A 22,447-nucleotide genomic window follows, 5' to 3' on the forward strand; every position below is an offset into this window, starting at 1 on the left:
CAGTTAGTGCTGTGTGGAGCTCTGTGACTTCATAACCTGTAGCAGGTCACAGTTAGTGCTGTGTGGAGCTCTGTGACTTCAGAACCTGTAGCAGGTCACAGTTAGTGCTGTGTGGAGCTCTGTGACTTCATAACCTGTAGCAGGTCACAGTTAGTGCTGTGTGGAGCTCTGTGACTTCATAACCTGTAGCAGGTCACAGTTAGTGCTGTGTGGAGCTCTGTGACTTCATAACCTGTAGCAGGTCACAGTTAGTGCTGTGTGGAGCTCTGTGACTTCATAACCTGTAGCAGGTCACAGTTAGTGCTGTGTGGAGCTCTGTGACTTCATAACCTGTAGCAGGTCACAGTTAGTGCTGTGTGGAGCTCTGTGACTTCATAACCTGTAGCAGGTCACAGTTAGTGCTGTGTGGAGCTCTGTGACTTCATAACCTGTAGCAGGTCACAGTTAGTGCTGTGTGGAGCTCTGTGACTTCAGAACCTGTAGCAGGTCACAGTTAGTGCTGTGTGGAGCTCTGTGACTTCATAACCTGTAGCAGGTCACAGTTAGTGCTGTGTGGAGCTCTGTGACTTCATAACCTGTAGCAGGTCACAGTTAGTGCTGTGTGGAGCTCTGTGACTTCATAACCTGTAGCAGGTCACAGTTAGTGCTGTGTGGAGCTCTGTGACTTCAGAACCTGTAGCAGGTCACAGTTAGTGCTGTGTGGAGCTCTGTGACTTCAGAACCTGTAGCAGGTCACAGTTAGTGCTGTGTGGAGCTCTGTGACTTCATAACCTGTAGCAGGTCACAGTTAGTGCTGTGTGGAGCTCTGTGACTTCATAACCTGTAGCAGGTCACAGTTAGTGCTGTGTGGAGCTCTGTGACTTCATAACCTGTAGCAGGTCACAGTTAGTGCTGTGTGGAGCTCTGTGACTTCATAACCTGTAGCAGGTCACAGTTAGTGCTGTGTGGAGCTCTGTGACTTCATAACCTGTAGCAGGTCACAGTTAGTGCTGTGTGGAGCTCTGTGACTTCATAACCTGTAGCAGGTCACAGTTAGTGCTGTGTGGAGCTCTGTGACTTCAGAACCTGTAGCAGGTCACAGTTAGTGCTGTGTGGAGCTCTGTGACTTCATAACCTGTAGCAGGTCACAGTTAGTGCTGTGTGGAGCTCTGTGACTTCAGAACCTGTAGCAGGTCACAGTTAGTGCTGTGTGGAGCTCTGTGACTTCAGAACCTGTAGCAGGTCACAGTTAGTGCTGTGTGGAGCTCTGTGACTTCAGAACCTGTAGCAGGTCACAGTTAGTGCTGTGTGGAGCTCTGTGACTTCAGAACCTGTAGCAGGTCACAGTTAGTGCTGTGTGGAGCTCTGTGACTTCAGAACCTGTAGCAGGTCACACTTAGTGCTGTGTAGCTTTGTGACATCAGAACCTGTAGCAGGTCACAGTTAGTGCTGTGTGGAGCTCTGTGACTTCATAACCTGTAGCAGGTCACAGTTAGTGCTGTGTGGAGCTCTGTGACTTCAGAACCTGTAGCAGGTCACAGTTAGTGCTGTGTGGAGCTCTGTGACTTCATAACCTGTAGCAGGTCACAGTTAGTGCTGTGTGGAGCTCTGTGACTTCATAACCTGTAGCAGGTCACAGTTAGTGCTGTGTGGAGCTCTGTGACTTCATAACCTGTAGCAGGTCACAGTTAGTGTGTGGAGCTCTGTGACTTCATAACCTGTAGCAGGTCACAGTTAGTGCTGTGTGGAGCTCTGTGACTTCATAACCTGTAGCAGGTCACAGTTAGTGCTGTGTGGAGCTCTGTGACTTCAGAACCTGTATCAGGTCACAGTTAGTGCTGTGTGGAGCTCTGTGACTTCATAACCTGTAGCAGGTCACAGTTAGTGCTGTGTGGAGCTCTGTGACTTCAGAACCTGTAGCAGGTCAGAGTTAGTGCTGTGTGGAGCTCTGTGACTTCAGAACCTGTAGCAGGTCACAGTTAGTGCTGTGTGGAGCTCTGTGACTTCAGAACCTGTAGCAGGTCACAGTTAGTGCTGTGTGGAGCTCTGTGACTTCAGAACCTGTAGCAGGTCACAGTTAGTGCTGTGTGGAGCTCTGTGACTTCATAACCTGTAGCAGGTCACAGTTAGTGCTGTGTGGAGCTCTGTGACTTCAGAACCTGTAGCAGGTCACAGTTAGTGCTGTGTGGAGCTCTGTGACTTCATAACCTGTAGCAGGTCACAGTTAGTGCTGTGTGGAGCTCTGTGACTTCATAACCTGTAGCAGGTCACAGTTAGTGCTGTGTGGAGCTCTGTGACTTCATAACCTGTAGCAGGTCACAGTTAGTGCTGTGGAGCTCTGTGACTTCAGAACATGTAGCAGGTCACAGTTAGTGCTGTGTGGAGCTCTGTGACTTCATAACCTGTAGCAGGTCACAGTTAGTGCTGTGTGGAGCTCTGTGACTTCATAACCTGTAGCAGGTCACAGTTAGTGCTGTGTGGAGCTCTGTGACTTCAGAACCTGTAGCAGGTCACAGTTAGTGCTGTGTGGAGCTCTGTGACTTCATAACCTGTAGCAGGTCACAGTTAGTGCTGTGTGGAGCTCTGTGACTTCAGAACCTGTAGCAGGTCACAGTTAGTGCTGTGTGGAGCTCTGTGACTTCATAACCTGTAGCAGGTCACAGTTAGTGCTGTGTGGAGCTCTGTGACTTCATAACCTGTAGCAGGTCACAGTTAGTGCTGTGTGGAGCTCTGTGACTTCAGAACCTGTAGCAGGTCACAGTTAGTGCTGTGTGGAGCTCTGTGACTTCAGAACCTGTAGCAGGTCACAGTTAGTGCTGTGTGGAGCTCTGTGACTTCAGAACCTGTAGCAGGTCACAGTTAGTGCTGTGTGGAGCTCTGTGACTTCATAACCTGTAGCAGGTCACAGTTAGTGCTGTGTGGAGCTCTGTGACTTCATAACCTGTAGCAGGTCACAGTTAGTGCTGTGTGGAGCTCTGTGACTTCATAACCTGTAGCAGGTCACAGTTAGTGCTGTGTGGAGCTCTGTGACTTCAGAACCTGTAGCAGGTCACAGTTAGTGCTGTGTGGAGCTCTGTGACTTCATAACCTGTAGCAGGTCACAGTTAGTGCTGTGTGGAGCTCTGTGACTTCAGAACCTGTAGCAGGTCACAGTTAGTGCTGTGTGGAGCTCTGTGACTTCAGAACCTGTAGCAGGTCACAGTTAGTGCTGTGTGGAGCTCTGTGACTTCATAACCTGTAGCAGGTCACAGTTAGTGCTGTGTGGAGCTCTGTGACTTCAGAACCTGTAGCAGGTCACAGTTAGTGCTGTGTGGAGCTCTGTGACTTCAGAACCTGTAGCAGGTCACAGTTAGTGGTGTGTGGAGCTCTGTGACTTCAGAACCTGTAGCAGGTCAAAGTTAGGGCTGTGAGCTCTGTGACTTCAGAACATGTATCAGGTCACAGTTAGTGCTGTGTGGAGCTCTGTGACTTCATAACCTGTAGCAGGTCACAGTTAGTGCTGTGTGGAGCTCTGTGACTTCATAACCTGTAGCAGGTCACAGTTAGTGCTGTGTGGAGCTCTGTGACTTCAGAACCTGTAGCAGGTCACAGTTAGTGCTGTGTGGAGCTCTGTGACTTCATAACCTGTAGCAGGTCACAGTTAGTGCTGTGTGGAGCTCTGTGACTTCATAACCTGTAGCAGGTCACAGTTAGTGCTGTGTGGAGCTCTGTGACTTCATAACCTGTAGCAGGTCACAGTTAGTGCTGTGTGGAGCTCTGTGACTTCAGAACCTGTAGCAGGTCACAGTTAGTGCTGTGTGGAGCTCTGTGACTTCAGAACCTGTAGCAGGTCAAAGTTAGTGCTGTGTGGAGCTCTGTGACTTCATAACCTGTAGCAGGTCACAGTTAGTGCTGTGTGGAGCTCTGTGACTTCATAACCTGTAGCAGGTCACAGTTAGTGCTGTGTGGAGCTCTGTGACTTCAGAACCTGTAGCAGGTCACAGTTAGTGCTGTGTGGAGCTCTGTGACTTCATAACCTGTAGCAGGTCATAGTTAGTGGTTTGTGGAGCTCTGTGACTTCATAACCTGTAGCAGGTCACAGTTAGTGCTGTGTGGAGCTCTGTGACTTCAGAACCTGTAGCAGGTCACAGTTAGTGCTGTGTGGAGCTCTGTGACTTCATAACCTGTAGCAGGTCACAGTTAGTGCTGTGTGGAGCTCTGTGACTTCATAACCTGTAGCAGGTCACAGTTAGTGCTATGTGGAGCTCTGTGACTTCATAACCTGTAGCAGGTCACAGTTAGTGCTGTGTGGAGCTCTGTGACTTCATAACCTGTAGCAGGTCACAGTTAGTGCTGTGTGGAGCTCTGTGACTTCATAACCTGTAGCAGGTCACAGTTAGTGCTGTGTGGAGCTCTGTGACTTCAGAACCTGTAGCAGGTCACAGTTAGTGCTGTGTGGAGCTCTGTGACTTCAGAACCTGTAGCAGGTCACAGTTAGTGCTGTGTGGAGCTCTGTGACTTCATAACCTGTAGCAGGTCACAGTTAGTGCTGTGTGGAGCTCTGTGACTTCATAACCTGTAGCAGGTCACAGTTAGTGCTGTGTGGAGCTCTGTGACTTCAGAACCTGTAGCAGGTCACAGTTAGTGCTGTGTGGAGCTCTGTGACTTCAGAACCTGTAGCAGGTCACAGTTAGTGCTGTGTGGAGCTCTGTGACTTCAGAACCTGTAGCAGGTCACAGTTAGTGCTGTGTGGAGCTCTGTGACTTCATAACCTGTAGCAGGTCACAGTTAGTGCTGTGTGGAGCTCTGTGACTTCATAACCTGTAGCAGGTCACAGTTAGTGCTGTGTGGAGCTCTGTGACTTCATAACCTGTAGCAGGTCACAGTTAGTGCTGTGTGGAGCTCTGTGACTTCATAACCTGTAGCAGGTCACAGTTAGTGCTGTGTGGAGCTCTGTGACTTCATAACCTGTAGCAGGTCACAGTTAGTGCTGTGTGGAGCTCTGTGACTTCAGAACCTGTAGCAGGTCACAGTTAGTGCTGTGTGGAGCTCTGTGACTTCATAACCTGTAGCAGGTCACAGTTAGTGCTGTGTGGAGCTCTGTGACTTCATAACCTGTAGCAGGTCACAGTTAGTGCTGTGTGGAGCTCTGTGACTTCATAACCTGTAGCAGGTCACAGTTAGTGCTGTGTGGAGCTCTGTGACTTCATAACCTGTAGCAGGTCACAGTTAGTGCTGTGTGGAGCTCTGTGACTTCATAACCTGTAGCAGGTCACAGTTAGTGCTGTGTGGAGCTCTGTGACTTCAGAACCTGTAGCAGGTCACAGTTAGTGCTGTGTGGAGCTCTGTGACTTCAGAACCTGTAGCAGGTCACAGTTAGTGCTGTGTGGAGCTCTGTGACTTCATAACCTGTAGCAGGTCACAGTTAGTGCTGTGTGGAGCTCTGTGACTTCAGAACCTGTAGCAGGTCACAGTTAGTGCTGTGTGGAGCTCTGTGACTTCAGAACCTGTAGCAGGTCATAGTTAGTGCTGTGTGGAGCTCTGTGACTTCAGAACCTGTAGCAGGTCACAGTTAGTGCTGTGTGGAGCTCTGTGACTTCATAACCTGTAGCAGGTCACAGTTAGTGCTGTGTGGAGCTCTGTGACTTCATAACCTGTAGCAGGTCACAGTTAGTGCTGTGTGGAGCTCTGTGACTTCATAACCTGTAGCAGGTCACAGTTAGTGCTGTGTGGAGCTCTGTGACTTCAGAACCTGTAGCAGGTCACAGTTAGTGCTGTGTGGAGCTCTGTGACTTCAGAACCTGTAGCAGGTCACAGTTAGTGCTGTGTGGAGCTCTGTGACTTCAGAACCTGTAGCAGGTCACAGTTAGTGCTGTGTGGAGCTCTGTGACTTCAGAACCTGTAGCAGGTCACAGTTAGTGCTGTGTGGAGCTCTGTGACTTCATAACCTGTAGCAGGTCACAGTTAGTGCTGTGTGGAGCTCTGTGACTTCATAACCTGTAGCAGGTCACAGTTAGTGCTGTGTGGAGCTCTGTGACTTCATAACCTGTAGCAGGTCACAGTTAGTGCTGTGTGGAGCTCTGTGACTTCATAACCTGTAGCAGGTCACAGTTAGTGCTGTGTGGAGCTCTGTGACTTCATAACCTGTAGCAGGTCACAGTTAGTGCTGTGTGGAGCTCTGTGACTTCAGAACCTGTAGCAGGTCACAGTTAGTGCTGTGTGGAGCTCTGTGACTTCAGAACCTGTAGCAGGTCACAGTTAGTGCTGTGTGGAGCTCTGTGACTTCATAACCTGTAGCAGGTCACAGTTAGTGCTGTGTGGAGCTCTGTGACTTCATAACCTGTAGCAGGTCACAGTTAGTGCTGTGTGGAGCTCTGTGACTTCAGAACCTGTAGCAGGTCATAGTTAGTGCTGTGTGGAGCTCTGTGACTTCAGAACCTGTAGCAGGTCACAGTTAGTGCTGTGTGGAGCTCTGTGACTTCAGAACCTGTAGCAGGTCACAGTTAGTGCTGTGTGGAGCTCTGTGACTTCAGAACCTGTAGCAGGTCACAGTTAGTGCTGTGTGGAGCTCTGTGACTTCAGAACCTGTAGCAGGTCACAGTTAGTGCTGTGTGGAGCTCTGTGACTTCATAACCTGTAGCAGGTCACAGTTAGTGCTGTGTGGAGCTCTGTGACTTCATAACCTGTAGCAGGTCACAGTTAGTGCTGTGTGGAGCTCTGTGACTTCATAACCTGTAGCAGGTCACAGTTAGTGCTGTGTGGAGCTCTGTGACTTCAGAACCTGTAGCAGGTCACAGTTAGTGCTGTGTGGAGCTCTGTGACTTCAGAACCTGTAGCAGGTCACAGTTAGTGCTGTGTGGAACTCTGTGACTTCATAACCTGTAGCAGGTCACAGTTAGTGCTGTGTGGAGCTCTGTGACTTCATAACCTGTAGCAGGTCACAGTTAGTGCTGTGTGGAGCTCTGTGACTTCAGAACCTGTAGCAGGTCACAGTTAGTGCTGTGTGGAGCTCTGTGACTTCATAACCTGTAGCAGGTCACAGTTAGTGCTGTGTGGAGCTCTGTGACTTCATAACCTGTAGCAGGTCACAGTTAGTGCTGTGTGGAGCTCTGTGACTTCAGAACCTGTAGCAGGTCACAGTTAGTGCTGTGTGGAGCTCTGTGACTTCAGATCCTGCAGCAGGTCACAGTTAGTGCTGTGTGGAGCTCTGTGACTTCAGAACCTGTAGCAGGTCACAGTTAGTGCTGTGTGGAGCTCTGTGACTCTGTGACTTCATAACCTGTAGCAGGTCACAGTTAGTGCTGTGTGGAGCTCTGTGACTTCATAACCTGTAGCAGGTCACAGTTAGTGCTGTGTGGAGCTCTGTGACTTCATAACCTGTAGCAGGTCACAGTTAGTGCTGTGTGGAGCTCTGTGACTTCATAACCTGTAGTAGATCACAGTTAGTGCTATGAGCAGCTCTGTGAATTCATAAGCTGTAGCAGGTCACAGCTAGTGCTGTGTGAAGCTCTGTGATGTCATAACCTGTAGCAGGTCACAGTTAGTTCTGTGTGGAACTCTGTGACTTCATAACCTTTAGCAGTTCACAGTTAATGCTGTGTGGAGCTCTGTGACTTCATAAACTGTAGCAGGTCACAGCTAGTGCTGTGTGAAGCTCTGTGATGTCATAACCTGTAGCAGGTCACAGTTAGTGCTGTGTGGAGCTCTGTGACTTCATAACCTGTAGCACGTCACAGTTAGTGCTGTGTGGAGCTTTGTGAATTCATAACCTGTAGCAGGTCACTGTTTGTGCTATGCAGAGCTCTGTGACTTTATAACCTGTAGCAAGTCATAGTTAGTGATGTGTGGAGCTCTGTGACTTCATAACCTGTAGCTTGTCACAGTTAGTGCTGTGTGGAACTCTGTGACTTCATAACCTGTAGAAGGTTACAGTTAGTGCTATGTTGAGGTCTGTGATTTCATAACTTGTAGCAAGTCACAGTTAGTGCTGTGTAGAGCACTGTGACTTCATAACATGTAGCAGGTCAGAGTTAGTGCTGTGTGGAGCTCTTTGACTTCATAACCTGTAGCAGGTCACAGTACTCTTACTGCTACGACTCTGACCTACAGGTTAATGACAGAAATATTAGCTTTTACGCTGGAGGCAAGAAACTACTTTGCTTTACATCTAAGAGAAGTCTTTTCCCTTAAAGTGGGGTTCTTTGAGATGGATATCTATCTCACCAGCAGGTTTTATTTTTGCTTGTGTGTAGGTTTAGTGTCTTTGAGTGGATATTTTGAGTATTGCTTGTGTTGCTGATGTGTAGAAGGTCACATAAGACTCGATCCTTTGAGGCTTTGTATGTGAGGCAGAGATCTGTATAAAGCAGAGAAGACAGAAACAGCTTCAAAGACAGTCTGTAGCTCAACGATGACATACCCTTCATCCTTTTAGTGAGGAAATGCTGTGGTCTTTCCAGCCGAGTTCTGTGTTTAGACAAGTACATACAGCAGGAGTCATTATATTCTGTTATGGGTCTGATAAGGGAGGAGTAGAGGGGGATAATAACTTCTTTTGACCTGAAAGGTATACCTCTGTTAATCATTCTGGTGAAATAAAAGGATTTCCTGATCAACGGATAGTTCCTTGCTGATGAAAGTGGCCAGGTCTTTAATGACTGTCTCTCTTCAAATCATTAGTGCACTAGGCATGCCACAAGTGCACATATTTATGATAGACGTGGTACTGCACTTCATGGCATTTAACTTAAGATCGTGATCCAAGTACAACTTGTTTCTCTGTTCGATTCAATCCTGGAGAATTGGCAAGTTAGTTGAAGAGTTTATGACAACTCCAACTTTATGGTCATCTACAAAAAGGCATTTGATGTCAGAGAAGTAAATACCAAAAAGCAGTGTCCTTAGAGCAACACCGTGACACCATTAGTAGGGCCCCATATCAGTGAGTGCATGCTTCCCTGTCCTAATAGTTGGACTCTGTCAGTTAGCCAGTTTGCTATCCAGGGGGTAATATAAATGTTTACATTTAGTTTGAGTAACTTGTTGATAATGCCAGAACATACAATGGTTTCAAAGATCTTGACCAGGTAAAAGTTAGCAGTGTGAACTGATTTGCCTGCATCCAGTGAAGAGTGACTTGTTCAAAAAGTCCATCAAGTTTAGGAAGAAGAATGTACCTTTAAAGAGCCCAGACTGGTTTGGGTCAAGGAACTGTAGACTGCAGATGTCCTCAGTAATAAGTTCCATAATGAAGTCTTCTGCTGTTTTACAAATAAGGCCAGTAAGACCTTTAAAAGGGAAGGATGAGATTAAATAAGCTCACTAGAAAGTCTATAAGACTGTTTCAAAAAGGCATTAAAACTCATTGTCTGGACCCATGGAGATAGCATTTTGGGCAATTGGAGAGAGAGCCCTCAGGACTTGCTCTGAACAGATCTAGAGGGTTGGGCATGATATGAGCAAGAAAGTCAAGGGAAGATAAGGGTGCAAACGCTGAGCTAAATTTATCCTCTAATATGTTGGCTATACCTTCTGGAGACAATTGTGTTGTTATATATTAGTTTAGTACATTAATGAATATTGCTGCTAAGGTTTTTGCCATAGTTGAAAAAGGCTTTGTCATTGGACGGGGGGGAACAGTTTTAGAGACAGACTATAGGAAGAATAGAATTATTTTATATTACTAGATATATAGACAGTAGTAGTAGGTCGCCTGAAAAGTGAAGGTAAAGTAAATGTCCTAAACTTGTAATGTTCCAGTACCAGGTAATAATGAAATAGTTGTGATTTGTTTAGCAACAGTATATAATGTTCTAGGCTACATTCCATGTGTAGACAAAGTGCTGTATCTGTTAATCCTGTAAAAGCATAAAAGCAACTAGACTATGGAATATATGAGATGTAAAGAAGGCTTTATACAAGATGAAATGCTGGATTTAGTATCATGCTGTTTAATGGAATGAGGTAAGGTATAACAAATGACTGATTCCAAATGACTTATAGGTGCGGTTTGCAAAGTCCATGCCCATATTTGTTTTTGGTATAATAATGAGGTAAGGGCCATATGCTGGGATCTGATACAGGTACCACCTACATGTGGCAGTGATAACTGGACAGGTAAGAGCTGTGGAGTTTTATGTGTTAAAGAGAGGTAATCATTTTGTACCATACTGAAAGCTGGTGTGAGAGACATATGTGCTGCAGTTTAGGATGTGGTAGGACATGAGTTAATAATCTGGTAACACTTTTCGGTATTGACAGACTATCTATCTATATCTATCTAGGGTTCGCATTAGAAGAACGAAAGTCCAAAATATTGAATGGCTGTATACGTGAAAATGCCGTTGATCGATATGTTTTTTGTGAGATCACGGTACAGTGAAGATCGGGAAATTTGCCCTCTCCTCACTGTAGTGTGATCTCAGAGTTGGTATATGTAATTAGCAGGGGGTGTGGGGGGTGCAGCCTCCCAAAATAAAGGGTACGAAGTTCGGTATTTTTAACTGTTTACAGCGTTCGATTATATGAACTTTCATTCATATAATATAGACCCTCTGTCTATCTATATATATATATATATATATATATATATATATATATATATATATATATATATATATATATATATATATATATATATATATCTATATCTATATCTATATCTATATGTACCTATATATACATAAACATCATACATGCATACATACATGCCCCCAAACACATAGCTATATAGATAGATAGATAGATAGATAGATAGATAGATAGATAGATAGACAGATAAATAGCAGAATTCCCTGCTCTTTACTGAATTGTTTAATGATGAAACAGGAGTTGCCAAAGAAATTGCACCACACCACATGGAACACATAGCCCTTGAGAACACACACCAGCACTGCCTTCACATAAAAACACAAACCACACACCCACCTTCATGGAGGCTCTCAGTAAAAATCTATCCAAACAGCAGAGACCTCCAAGGCAGAAATGCATTCGACCACCAAAACACAACACTACTCATAAGACATATAACTCTCCTAAACAGTGTGCCACTCAACCAAAGCCCCTAAGGCAAAACAGCATGCCCAACACGCTAGTCATAGGTGACTCGATAGTGAGGCACACTGATGTCCCACTCACTACGTTGAATAAGGAGAAAGTAACAGTCAGCTGCCTATCAGGTACCAGGATCTGCCACATAATGCATGCACTCAGGTCCCTCAACAACAGGTACAAATATGACTCTGTCATTGTACATGTGGGTGTGAATGACCTGAGACGTACCTCTCTGGACTACATGAAAAGAGACATGGAGGAGCTCTCGGATTATGTAACACAGGTAGGTATGACCCTAGCCGTGAGCAACATCCTGCCATCACCCAGAATGATACCACAATACAAGCAGAAAATGATTGATTTCAAAAATTGGTTAAGTTTCTGGTGTCATTCTAAGGGGGATCCATTATCTGTCTGCCTGGGATGACATGATTGACAGACCTCGATGCTTTGTCAGAGATGGCCTCCATCTGTCATCCCTGGGCTTCTGAATACTGGCCAAGGCTCTTTCCACCCCTATAGTGCCTTTTTTAGGCGATGTTCAGAAGACCAAATTACCACCGTAACAGTTACAAACAAATGCAATCTGGGGGTCATGCTGCTCAATGCTAGAAGCCTAAATTTCGAAATGCACTCACCTGAAGCACTCCTTAAAATGGAGAACATTGACATTTGTGCTGTAACAGAGACCTGGTTCAAGGCAGCAGAAAGCACACCTGCACTAACAGGCTATAACTCATTACACACCTTTCGGCCCCAGAACTTGAACAGAAGCTCCAAAGGCGGTGGTGTTTCTATATTCATAAAGGATGCGCACACCTCCAGACTGGTAGCCCAACATCACGCATCAGAGATACTTCAGGTGCAGCTAACATTGGGTAAGACAGCGATTCGGGTTGTAGCCTGCTATAGATCCCCAACCATGTCCCAAGACTCACACTCCATGTTCCTAAGCACCCTGGGTCCAACCTAACACTGTCATACTGGGCAACTTCAACTACCCCAATTTAATTGGGAAAACTACTCATGCACCAATACACTTGCCCAACGTTTCCTGGAATTCATTAATTCCAATGCCCTGGACCAGCTCGTTCTTACCTCCACTAGAGGTAGCAACATCCTTGACCTGCTCATTACTAACATGGGGGACCGTTGCTCTATACCAATAGTCAACTCCTCCCTGGTTAGATCCAACCACAAACTAATCCCCTTGGAAATCCACATCCCTACCACCCCCCCCCACCCCCACAAAGGTAACCACCATGAAAAACTTCTCCAAAGCTAACTTTGGGCTCCTAACAAGGTGGCTAACTTCACAGCACCCATGCAAATGGAGAATAGTTGCATGACCACCAAATCATACACCAATGCACTGTACAAACATGTACACAAATGCATGGATCTCGCCATACTTAATAGAACCTAGATGCTCTCCTCCAAAAATAGGAAGCCAATCTGGGGGTCCCCTGCCATAAACAAACTCTACAACAGAAGTAGGAAACTGATGCGGAATAAGGTGAAGTTCCAAGACTGGAAAAACTCCCTTATCAGCCTCAAAAAAAAGTTGAGATCCCTCATCAAATCCTCTAAAGCTAGCTATGAAAACAGAATTGCAGCAGATAGTAAAGACAACAACAAGGCCTTCTATAGTTATGTAAAGAATTTCCATGGCAATACCCAGATACGCTCTGAACTACTGCACAATGGTACCTCCTATACTGAGCCAACATATATTGCCAATATACTGGCCGACAGATTCAGTGCCAACTTTACCCCTGTCTCCCCTCCAAAAGGACCTATCATATTAACAGTAGATTGCCAGGCACCCAGTATTACTGCTGCACAGGTTAAAACAGCACTGTTCAAGGCCAAGAATACAGCTTCTATGGGACATGACAATATCCCTGGCTGTGTTCATGAGCTACAGAGTGAACTGGCACTTCACCTGTGTGCCCTGTTTAATTACAGCCTCACTACAGGCTTTGTCCCTACCAAATGGTGCACTGCTACAGTCATCGCTCTCCACAAAGGAGGAGTGATTACAGACCCTGGGAACTATCACCCCATTAGCCTAATGAGTCTGATATGCAAAGCTATGGAACACATCATCATGGCCCTAATAACCAAGGATATAGGGAATGTCCAAACTTTGGATCCAACACAGTTTGGTTTTGTGAAGGGGTAGATCATGCCTGTTCAACTTGGTCATCTGTGTATGAAGGCAAGTTGGTTCACACAGCCTACCTTGATATGGCCAAGGCCTTTGATACCATTCCCTACTCAGGAATCATAGAAAAACTCAGTAAGCTAGGCATCAACCCCTATATCACTAGGTGGGTCACAAACTGGCTCACAGATAGAACCCACAGTGTGAAAGCAGCTGACTCCAAGTCAGACTGCTCACCAGTCACGAGTGGAGTCCCACAGGGTTCAGTCCTGGGTCCTCTCCTGTTTGGTATCTCCTTCTCTGAAGTCCAGGCCAACATGAAGAGACTCTGGCTGACAAAGTTCGCAGACTATTGCAAGTTGGGAGCTATTATTACCTCCCCAAGTGATGTTGACATCCTACAGAAAGGCCACACTGAGACCAACGACTGATGTCAGAACCCTGGCCTTAAGCGTAATGCCAAAAAATGTTTCATCATTCCCTTTGGGAAAAACCCAGTTCCCATGAATTACCACATTGATGGTAGTCCACTGAACACAGAAGGCATTATAAGAGATCTGGGAACACAGGTTGATAGCAACCTCTCTTTCAACCACCACATTGCCACTGTGGTCAGAAAGTCCTTCTATGTGGCACATCTCATTACTAACGGTTTTGCATCCAGGAAGAAAGAGGTCATTGTCTCCCTCTACTTTTCCTTCATTAGGCCAATCATTGAGTACAATGCCCCATTTAGCATGTGCCTCTCTAGACACCTGCAACAACTGGAGAAGCAGCAAAAGTACCTCGCAAAGAGCATTCTAGGCCTTAAACACTTGTTCTTTATGGACAGACTCAAAAAACTCCAAATATTCTCTGTTTCATATTGCCTACTTGTCTGACCCAGCTCTGTTAGAAATGCTACATCTAAAGAAATCCCAATCCCTCCACTCCACATGCTCCAGAGACCTCAACCTCATTACTGCAATCAACAGAACATGCTGCAGGGACAGGTTCATAAACCAGAGACTGCCCATGTTGTGGAATAGACTTCCCATACATCTCAAGCAAAGCACCTCACTGGCCCTCTTCTAGAGAAATCTTGATGAGTGGATGGGAAATAGAAAATTCACCCCGGGGATCACTCCAGTGGCACTACTTGACAGAGGAATTGAGAACAAAGGTCAGGTGACACAATGCCAGGGTAATCCTATGGGCTAGGCTTGTAAAGGCTCCAGGGCCATTACCCTAGTACACACCTATGAACCTATGAACATATTTAATTCAGTCATATGGTTTGTCAAGAAAGGGCTGTTTTGACAGATTGAGATTGCAGAGCAGTGGGTTAAGAAATCTTTTGTACTCTCTAAGTTGGTGTATTTAGTTATCTAAGGAATGGGGTATTCTGACAGATTACTTCCCAGGAAAAATACTGCCCCTATGCTGTTTCTATTGCAACCAGTGATAGCGAGGTTGACTTTTTAACAGACAAAAGTTGAGCTGATTTTTTTTTCTTTGCTTCCATTTTTGACCCAAACAGTTGCATTAATTCAAATAATTCATACTTAATATCATGAATATTTCCTTTAATTTAATAAATTTCTGAAGGTTTTTGTAATAGCACTTGGAAAGTATTCTGTCTTTAAAATGTCAAGTTAATCTATAGTTATGTGCAAGGCTGCAAGACAATTGTGGCCACCACTTCTGAGGAACAGTAAGATGAAACTCATTAGGACTTTGGTCAGAATCCTTCCTCGTCCAGTCAGGTGTTAATGATGCACTGTTAATTATAGACATGGGTTAATTTGGGAATTTTATGTGAATTATAAATCTGCCTAACATAAAGTGTAAGAAAAGTAATTGGTTTCTTGCTACTTTTGTTGTCAGAAGAAGACCAAGAAACGTCTGGAGATTTTGGTAGCGGTGGATCTGTTGTACTCTTAGATGACCGAGATGAAGACTTAAAGATAAACAGCAAAGCAAAAGAAGGAAAAGCAAACATACATGTGAGAGCAGCCAATGAAGATGATGAAGATGAAGATGATGATAAGGAAGAAGAGCTTGGTTATGTTTGGTAACTTGCTGCTGGAGGGCCCTCATTGTTAGCACAGTTCTATGACTCATTCCACATCTTTACAAATGCATCCACTTCTGCCAGGTACACAAATGTTCTTCCTTTCAGTTGCTACTCTTCTGGCTTATACACTGATTGTCGTAAAGCCCAGCTTAGAAGCATTCTGTTTCATGGATGACAGTGGGACATTTTCTTATGCAAGTGCACATGATTATCCTCAAAAATACAGTTCCTTTGAACAGTTTAGATGGTGATCTTCTCTTTACATCCACTGAATGAACAAAACAGTTTTAGGGACTTTTAAAACAACTAGCATTTAAAACTGAATTGCTACATTCTCACTGTACTGAATTATATCTTGTCTTGCATTATCAATATCGCCTAAAATGATGAAGTCATCTGATGCAAAAAAGTATATATTTTCAAGGGACAGAATCTTTTTGCAATGTGAAGATCATAAAAGAGACTTTTTGTTTCTGTGGAAATGTTCTTAGTCTTTCCTTTATTTCAGATGTGTCCTGTGCACAGTTTGAATTTGTCGGAGAATGAATTAATGTATATTAGAATGGTTAATGAGCTGCATGTTCAGATAAGATGGCAGCAACATGCATGAGGTCATAACTGTGTCATGTTATGTCATAGCAGCAACCTTTCTTCTAAATCACTGCATGCATAGTAGAGGTATTACTGTCCTGAAGATGTCAAATACACCCAGTCTGTTTTACAGCTTGTATTTATTAGTAATCATTTATAACTAATGACAGGTCAACGTCATACGAAATCTTGCATTTTTGAAAACAAACATAAAACAACCCATAATTTCACTAGTTTACTTTGTCTTTCTGTTTTTTTTTTCCTCAAAATTCTTGCTTAAATAACTCAGTAAGCTGCTGAAAGCTTAAGAGATGACGAGGCAAATGGAATTATACAGTCTAAATGATTACAGAAAGAAACACAGTATGTGTTTTGTGAGAACAGCTTGTATCAAGGTCTTACACCAATCTAATGCCTAAGCAAATGTAACTCAGTCACATCTAATGATGCTGTAACCATGTATGCAAGCTTGATTTGAAAATAAAAATACTGGCAGCAGTAATAAGTTTTACAAACTATACATTTATAGTAAAAAATTATTTGATTTCTGCATTTCAGTATACTCAGAGGAACACTGGGTTCCAAAGGAAAAAAAACACACCACTGCCTTCCCTTGCTATAGTTCGCAACAATGAATGTATCATTCTGATAACATAATATAATATACATTGTCTGGTGCGTTTCCTGATTGGCATTTCTTGATATAAAGTCTTATGACCATCTAGTGATATGTATAGAAATGATGTGGTATTTCTGAGTATGTTCATTGTTGTATCCCATGGCAAATAAATGTACTTACATGACCATCAGAATTTTTGAAGAAATTTAAAGTGCATATATCAGTATTGTGCATTTTTTAAGCATGATGTGTGAAAGTTAAGAATGTTTCTTAAAATAACTGGAAATATTTACATAAATTCATGTTTTCAAGAATCACATATTGTAACATTTTCAATGATTTCCAATTTATTGAAGCTTTATTTGATTAAAAAATAGGATGCAGCAAGTCCTCACAAAGTTAGTACACATGAACGTATGAACAAAGAGATGATGGCATATGGTGTGTTCTGCAACTAATTAGCTTTGGAAATACACAAAAGGTACCTATGTAAAAGCCATACAAAATAGCCTTGTTTGCATGAATTATTTAAGTAAACAACATATGGATAATGCTCTGAGGTCAAGTAGTCGGGAAGCCGAAAAATGTTTCAATTAATTTTTCATTATAATTTAAGATCTTTTTTTCTTTTTTTTTTTTTTTTTGTTAAGAGAGTCTTACTATTAATTGCAGCTATTTTGAATCAGCAAAGCGATCAATTCCTCTGTCTGGAAAGTCAGACAGTTTTGTTTTGAATTTAGAGTGGTTTCAAAATCAAAGATGCTTGACCAGCATTAGAAACATATTATAGCGTCCTGGTGGAGTATCTGTTTAGGAATAAATTAGGATTTGCTGAGCACTGAACCTAAAGCAGGTACTGGAAGCATGACTGAATTTAAATATATTTTTCGCACGCTCATGCTTTTAAATTCTGCTGTCTTACATTCTTTTTATCATTGCAAGTTTTCTTTCTCTTTGCTAGTTACAATAGCTAGAATTATAATTGTGACATATTTAGTTACTGAAGAATACTTTCTGGGATTTTCCAGGAAATTGCCATGGAATGTTGTTCAAATTCTGTATCGGCCATTATTCATGACACATCTCTACCAATGAATTTTCCTGTTATCAGCATCTATATTCATCTTAAAGGATGCAATTTTAATGTTTCATTATTTTTGTAACATCCAACATCAGGGGCTTGTTTTGAGTTCCATTAATAAGGAATTATTTACATTTACTTCAATAAATAGTTAAACGAATGAATTCTTGATGAACAACATACAAGGTAATTGGATAGGTCTTGAAAGGGATTACCTCTTATTTTTACCTGGTATGTTAGACTGCAAAACTTAAGTGGATGCCACTATACCATGTTTCAGCAGCTAAAATTTATTGCTCAAAAATAGGTCTCCGTACCGAAAATTAGGCTAGTCAAGAAAGAATGAGTCTTCCCACACTGATAACACAACAATGAACTGAGATTCTTTAGGTCTGCTATAAGTCTCTGTACCATATGTTTACTACAGCAAGTTTATCTTGGAGATGCAGACATTTGAAAATGTGGCCACTGGTTATAGTTTTTGAAATAAAAATCTCATTCCCACATTCACATCAGTGTCTGATTCTTATTCTGTTTATAAAAATAAAATCTTGCATGAAATGTGTTATTTTTCTGTGGGTATGTTTGCTAGGTATTTCAACTTCTCAACATGTTGTGGCCTTAAAAAGCTCAAACAACCTTGCCATTCCAAAGGAACCTTCTCAGTACAAAGACATTGGAAGTATACCACTCTGAAAGATGTGGACATTTCTTAGAAATGTTTTTAATGCTCAAGTGCATAATATAAAGTATGCTCTTCTAAACAAAAAATAATGCTGTGTGTAACAGAATTTTAGAACTGAGTACCATAAGACTGAAACTAGGCATTGAATGTAAGCTTTAAACTATTTTTTACATTTTATTTTGATCACTTTGTGATGTTTTAAATGTAAACACAGAGTATAAGTATCTTTATGCTTATTTTTCCTAATGCTAACAATCCATTATTTCCAGTCAAACTTGCAAATGTTTTATGATATAGTTTTAATTCAATAACAGCTGAAAAAGTTCTGCTGGATAAAAGAAGCTGAAGACACATACCTAACATGGCAAACAAATTAGCACAAAAACGTGCACCCTTATAAACCTAAATACATAGCAATGCCAAGTACTTGTGAGAGTATTTATTCATTACCTAGGGTAGGCTGTATGGTTTTAGATGATATACTATGGTATGGTATAGGATATCATCGCTGGAGCCTTCCTGTGTCCTGAAAGAGTGCTCTTCAAACTATCTGGAGATATACAGAGCTAAGTATATTTTTCTGACACTTCAGAGTTGTGCACTGCTATTTTTGCTTCACTGTATAGTTTTTCGGATCTCTGCTGAAGGTGTTGTTTTTCCCTACCCATCTTCCCTATTCCTGTCTTGTTGTTTAAATTTGGAGGCTTTTGCAGTTGCCCACCCCCACTGTAGATTTGATCTGGGATACCCCCCCCCCAGTCCCATCTCTTTACCTCATTCTACCTAATAGACTCCTTCTGCATTGTTTTTAGTCATTTTTAATTTAATTGCATTTTTTTTTTAAACTGTTTGGTCTAACATTGATACACACTCAAGTATGTTAGCTTGCATTGCATTTGAATTGTTTTTACTGCTGTTTTAGCTACTTTTCTGTATATTAAAATAAAATCTAAGCCTGTTTCCTACCTTTCCTGTAACTAGTGTAGTCCAGATTCAGATTTGCTGTATCCAGGACTGTATGTAAGCTTCTGAGCCCCCCAAGCTTTCTGAGTTGGAGGGAAGCCTTCTAGCTTTTCAGTGGGAGTGGTAAGCACTAGGTAACCTATCTACCACATAAGGAGTGGTTCTGGCCCAGAAATTGTAGTTATTGGCCATTTGGGCAGTTTTTCCATCTCTCTCAACTTTCTGATTTAAAAGCCCACAATTGCACTTGTTTCCCCCCTTTCCTGTAACTAGTTTAGTCCAGATACAGATTCTTACTTTTAGCACTTGAATTTGCTTATTCGTGCTCAGCACTTGTTCAGAACTTGTAAGCACTAAATAAGCTACTAATTACTATAGCACTTAACCTTCCTCATTACCTAGAGGAAAACAGTTTTGGTACTTACTTTCCTCACTTGCTTGGAGAAAAACAGCTCTTGTACTCACTTTCCTCACTTATCTAGAAGAAAATAGTTTTTTATTCAGGGATGTCCAAGGGTCAGCTCCCAGTGTTCTCTCCTGTCTATCTGATGAATCTGAGCATTTTGTGGCAATGTAGAAATTGCCTCATATACACAGACAACTCTCTCCTCCTACCACCCAACACTACAACCTGTGACAGATGCACTTATGTAGCCAAACTGGAGGTAAAGCTCTCTCCAACCAAGACTGAACTTGACAGTCAAGAAGAGAAGGTATACACTTGCACCACACCACACTCATCACATAGTCTCACTAAATCTACACCACCAAAATCCACACATAGAAACACAAAAACATTCACAGAGACTCTCAATAATAATTTGCTCAAGCAACAGAGACCTCCAACACAGAAATGCAAGCAATCACCACCCCCCAACACAACCTAAATGTCACATGGCCCGCAGACTCAGTGTTCCACTCAACCACAGCCAATAAGGCAAAACATCATACCCAACACACTAGTCATAGGTGACTCTATAGTCAGGCACACTGATGTCCCACTCACCAGGCTAAACAAGGAGTAGGTTACTGTCAGCTGCCTGTTGGGTGCCTGGATCCGCCACATAACCCACGCACTCAGGTCACTCCACAACAAGTACAAATATGACTGCGTCATTGTCCATGTTGGTGTGAATGACCTGAGACATACCTCCCTGGACTACATGAAAAGAGACATGGAAGAACTCTCTGATCTTGTAGCCCAGGCAGGTATAACCCTAGTCCTGAGTAGCATTCTGCCATCACCCAGAATGATACTGCAGTACAAGGACAAAATGATTGACTTCAACAATTGGCTAAGCTTCTGGTGTCATTCTAAAGGGATCCAGTATCTGTCTGCCTGGGATGACATGGTCGACAGACCACGATGTTTTGTAGAGATGGCCTGCACCTGTCACCCCTGGGATTCCGGATACTGGCTAAGGTTCTTGCCGCCCCTATAGTGCCTTTTTTAGGCAAGGTTTAAATGACAAATTCACCACTATAACAGGAACAGGCAAGCAAAAACTGAGGGTGATGCTACTCAATGCTAGAAGTCTAAATCTCAAAATGCACTCACTCGAGGCACTCCTTAAAATGGAGAACATTGATATCTGTGCAGAGACTGAGACCTGGTTCAAGGCTCCAGAGAGCACACCTGCACTACCAGGTTATAACTCATACCACACTTTTTGGCCATGTAACCTGGACCGGAGCACCAAAGGCAGAGGTGTGTCCATATTCATTAAGGATATCCACACCTCCAGGCTATTTGCTCAGCACAATGAATCTGAGGTTATCCAAGTGCAACTAACTCTGGCCAAAACTGCAATCCAAATTGTAGCTTGCTACAGATCCCCTACCATGCCCCAGGATTCCCACTCCTCTTTTCTTGATGTACTGGAAAATATTAGGGTTCAACCAAACACCCTAATAATGGGTGATTTCAACTACCCCACCATTAACTGGGAAAACTACTCATGTACCAACTCCTTCACTCACCACTTTCTGGAATTCATAAACTCCAATGCCCTGGATCAACTTATCCACACCCCCACCAGGGGCAACAGTATCCTAGATCTAGTCATTACCAACATGAGTGACCGGTGTTCCACACCTGAAGTCAATGCCTCATTGGTCCGATCTGACCATAAGCTAATCACCCTAGATATCCACATCTGCGCCCACGGTAAAAAAATTCTCCAAAGCCAACTTCATGCTTCTTAAGACAGAAGTGGTGAACTTGATGATACCCATGCAGATGGGCAATACAGTTATGACTACTGAATCCTACACAATTGCACTTTATAAGCACTTACACGAGTTCATGGATCATGCTGTCCCAAATAGAACCAATACGCTATCCTCCAAAAAAAGGAAGCCAATCTGGTGGTCCCCTGCCATAAACAAACTGTACAACAGAAGCAAGAAACTGTTGCAAAAGAGAGTAAAATCTCATGAGTGGTGGAGCTCCCTGTTCAGCCTCAGTAAGAAGCTGCAATCCCTGAAAAAATCCTCCAAAGTTAGTTACAAAAACAAAATTGTCACTGATTCTAAAGACAACCACAAAGCATTCTATAGCTATGTCAAAAATCTCAATGGCAACATTCAGATCTGGTCTGAGTTACAGCACAATGGCACTAAATATGCAGACCCAACTTATATTGCCAACATTCTGGCAGATAAGTTCAGTGCTAACTTTACCCCCTCTCACCCCCTAAAGAGCCCACCTCTATACCAGAAGAATGCAAAGTTCCTGTAATAATGGCTGCACAGGTAAAAAGCACACTCTCCAAAGCCAAGAACACAGTGTCCATGGGACCAGACAACATCCCAGGCTACATTCTACATGAACTACTGAACAAACTGGCACCCCACCTAAGTACCATGTTCAGTCATAGCCTCACCTCAGGCTTTGTGCCTGCTGAATGGTGCACAGCGGCGGTTATCCCACTCCACAAGGGGGGAGCAACCACGGACCATGAGAACTACCCCATTAGCCTGACAAGCCTGGTCTGCAAGGCCATGGAACGTATCATTATGGAACTTATAAACAAAGACATTGGTAATCTCCAAACTCTGGACCTCACCCAGTTTGGGTTTGTATAAAGCAGATCATATCTCCTAAACCTGATAGACTTTTTTGAAAAAGTCACCAAAGCCGTAGATGAGGGTAAGGTGGTTCACACAGCCTATCTAGATCTTGCCAAGGCTTTCAACACCATCCCCCACTCTGGAATTATAGATAAACTCACTAAACTAGGTATAAATCCCTATGTCACAAGATGGATTGCCAA

The 22,447-nt window shown here is 43.2% G+C and overlaps 1 protein-coding gene across 1 annotated transcript in view; it reads left to right on the forward strand.

The window, feature by feature from the left end:
- Nucleotides 1–18,034, forward strand: part of SPOCK1 (SPARC (osteonectin), cwcv and kazal like domains proteoglycan 1) — a 2,429,073-nt gene extending 2,411,039 nt beyond the window's left edge. Inside the window, exon 10 of the mRNA XM_044069840.1 lies at nt 15,044–18,034. Within this exon, the coding sequence (XP_043925775.1) occupies nt 15,044–15,234 (191 nt within the window). The 3' untranslated portion in view covers nt 15,235–18,034. The remainder of the gene's footprint in view (nt 1–15,043) is intronic.
- Nucleotides 18,035–22,447: the final 4,413 nt, after the last annotated feature.

Source organism: Protopterus annectens, chromosome 4.part0 (assembly GCF_019279795.1).
Source record: "Protopterus annectens isolate FY-2018-M chromosome 4.part0, PAN1.0, whole genome shotgun sequence".
Taxonomy (NCBI): Eukaryota; Metazoa; Chordata; order Ceratodontiformes; family Protopteridae; genus Protopterus; species Protopterus annectens.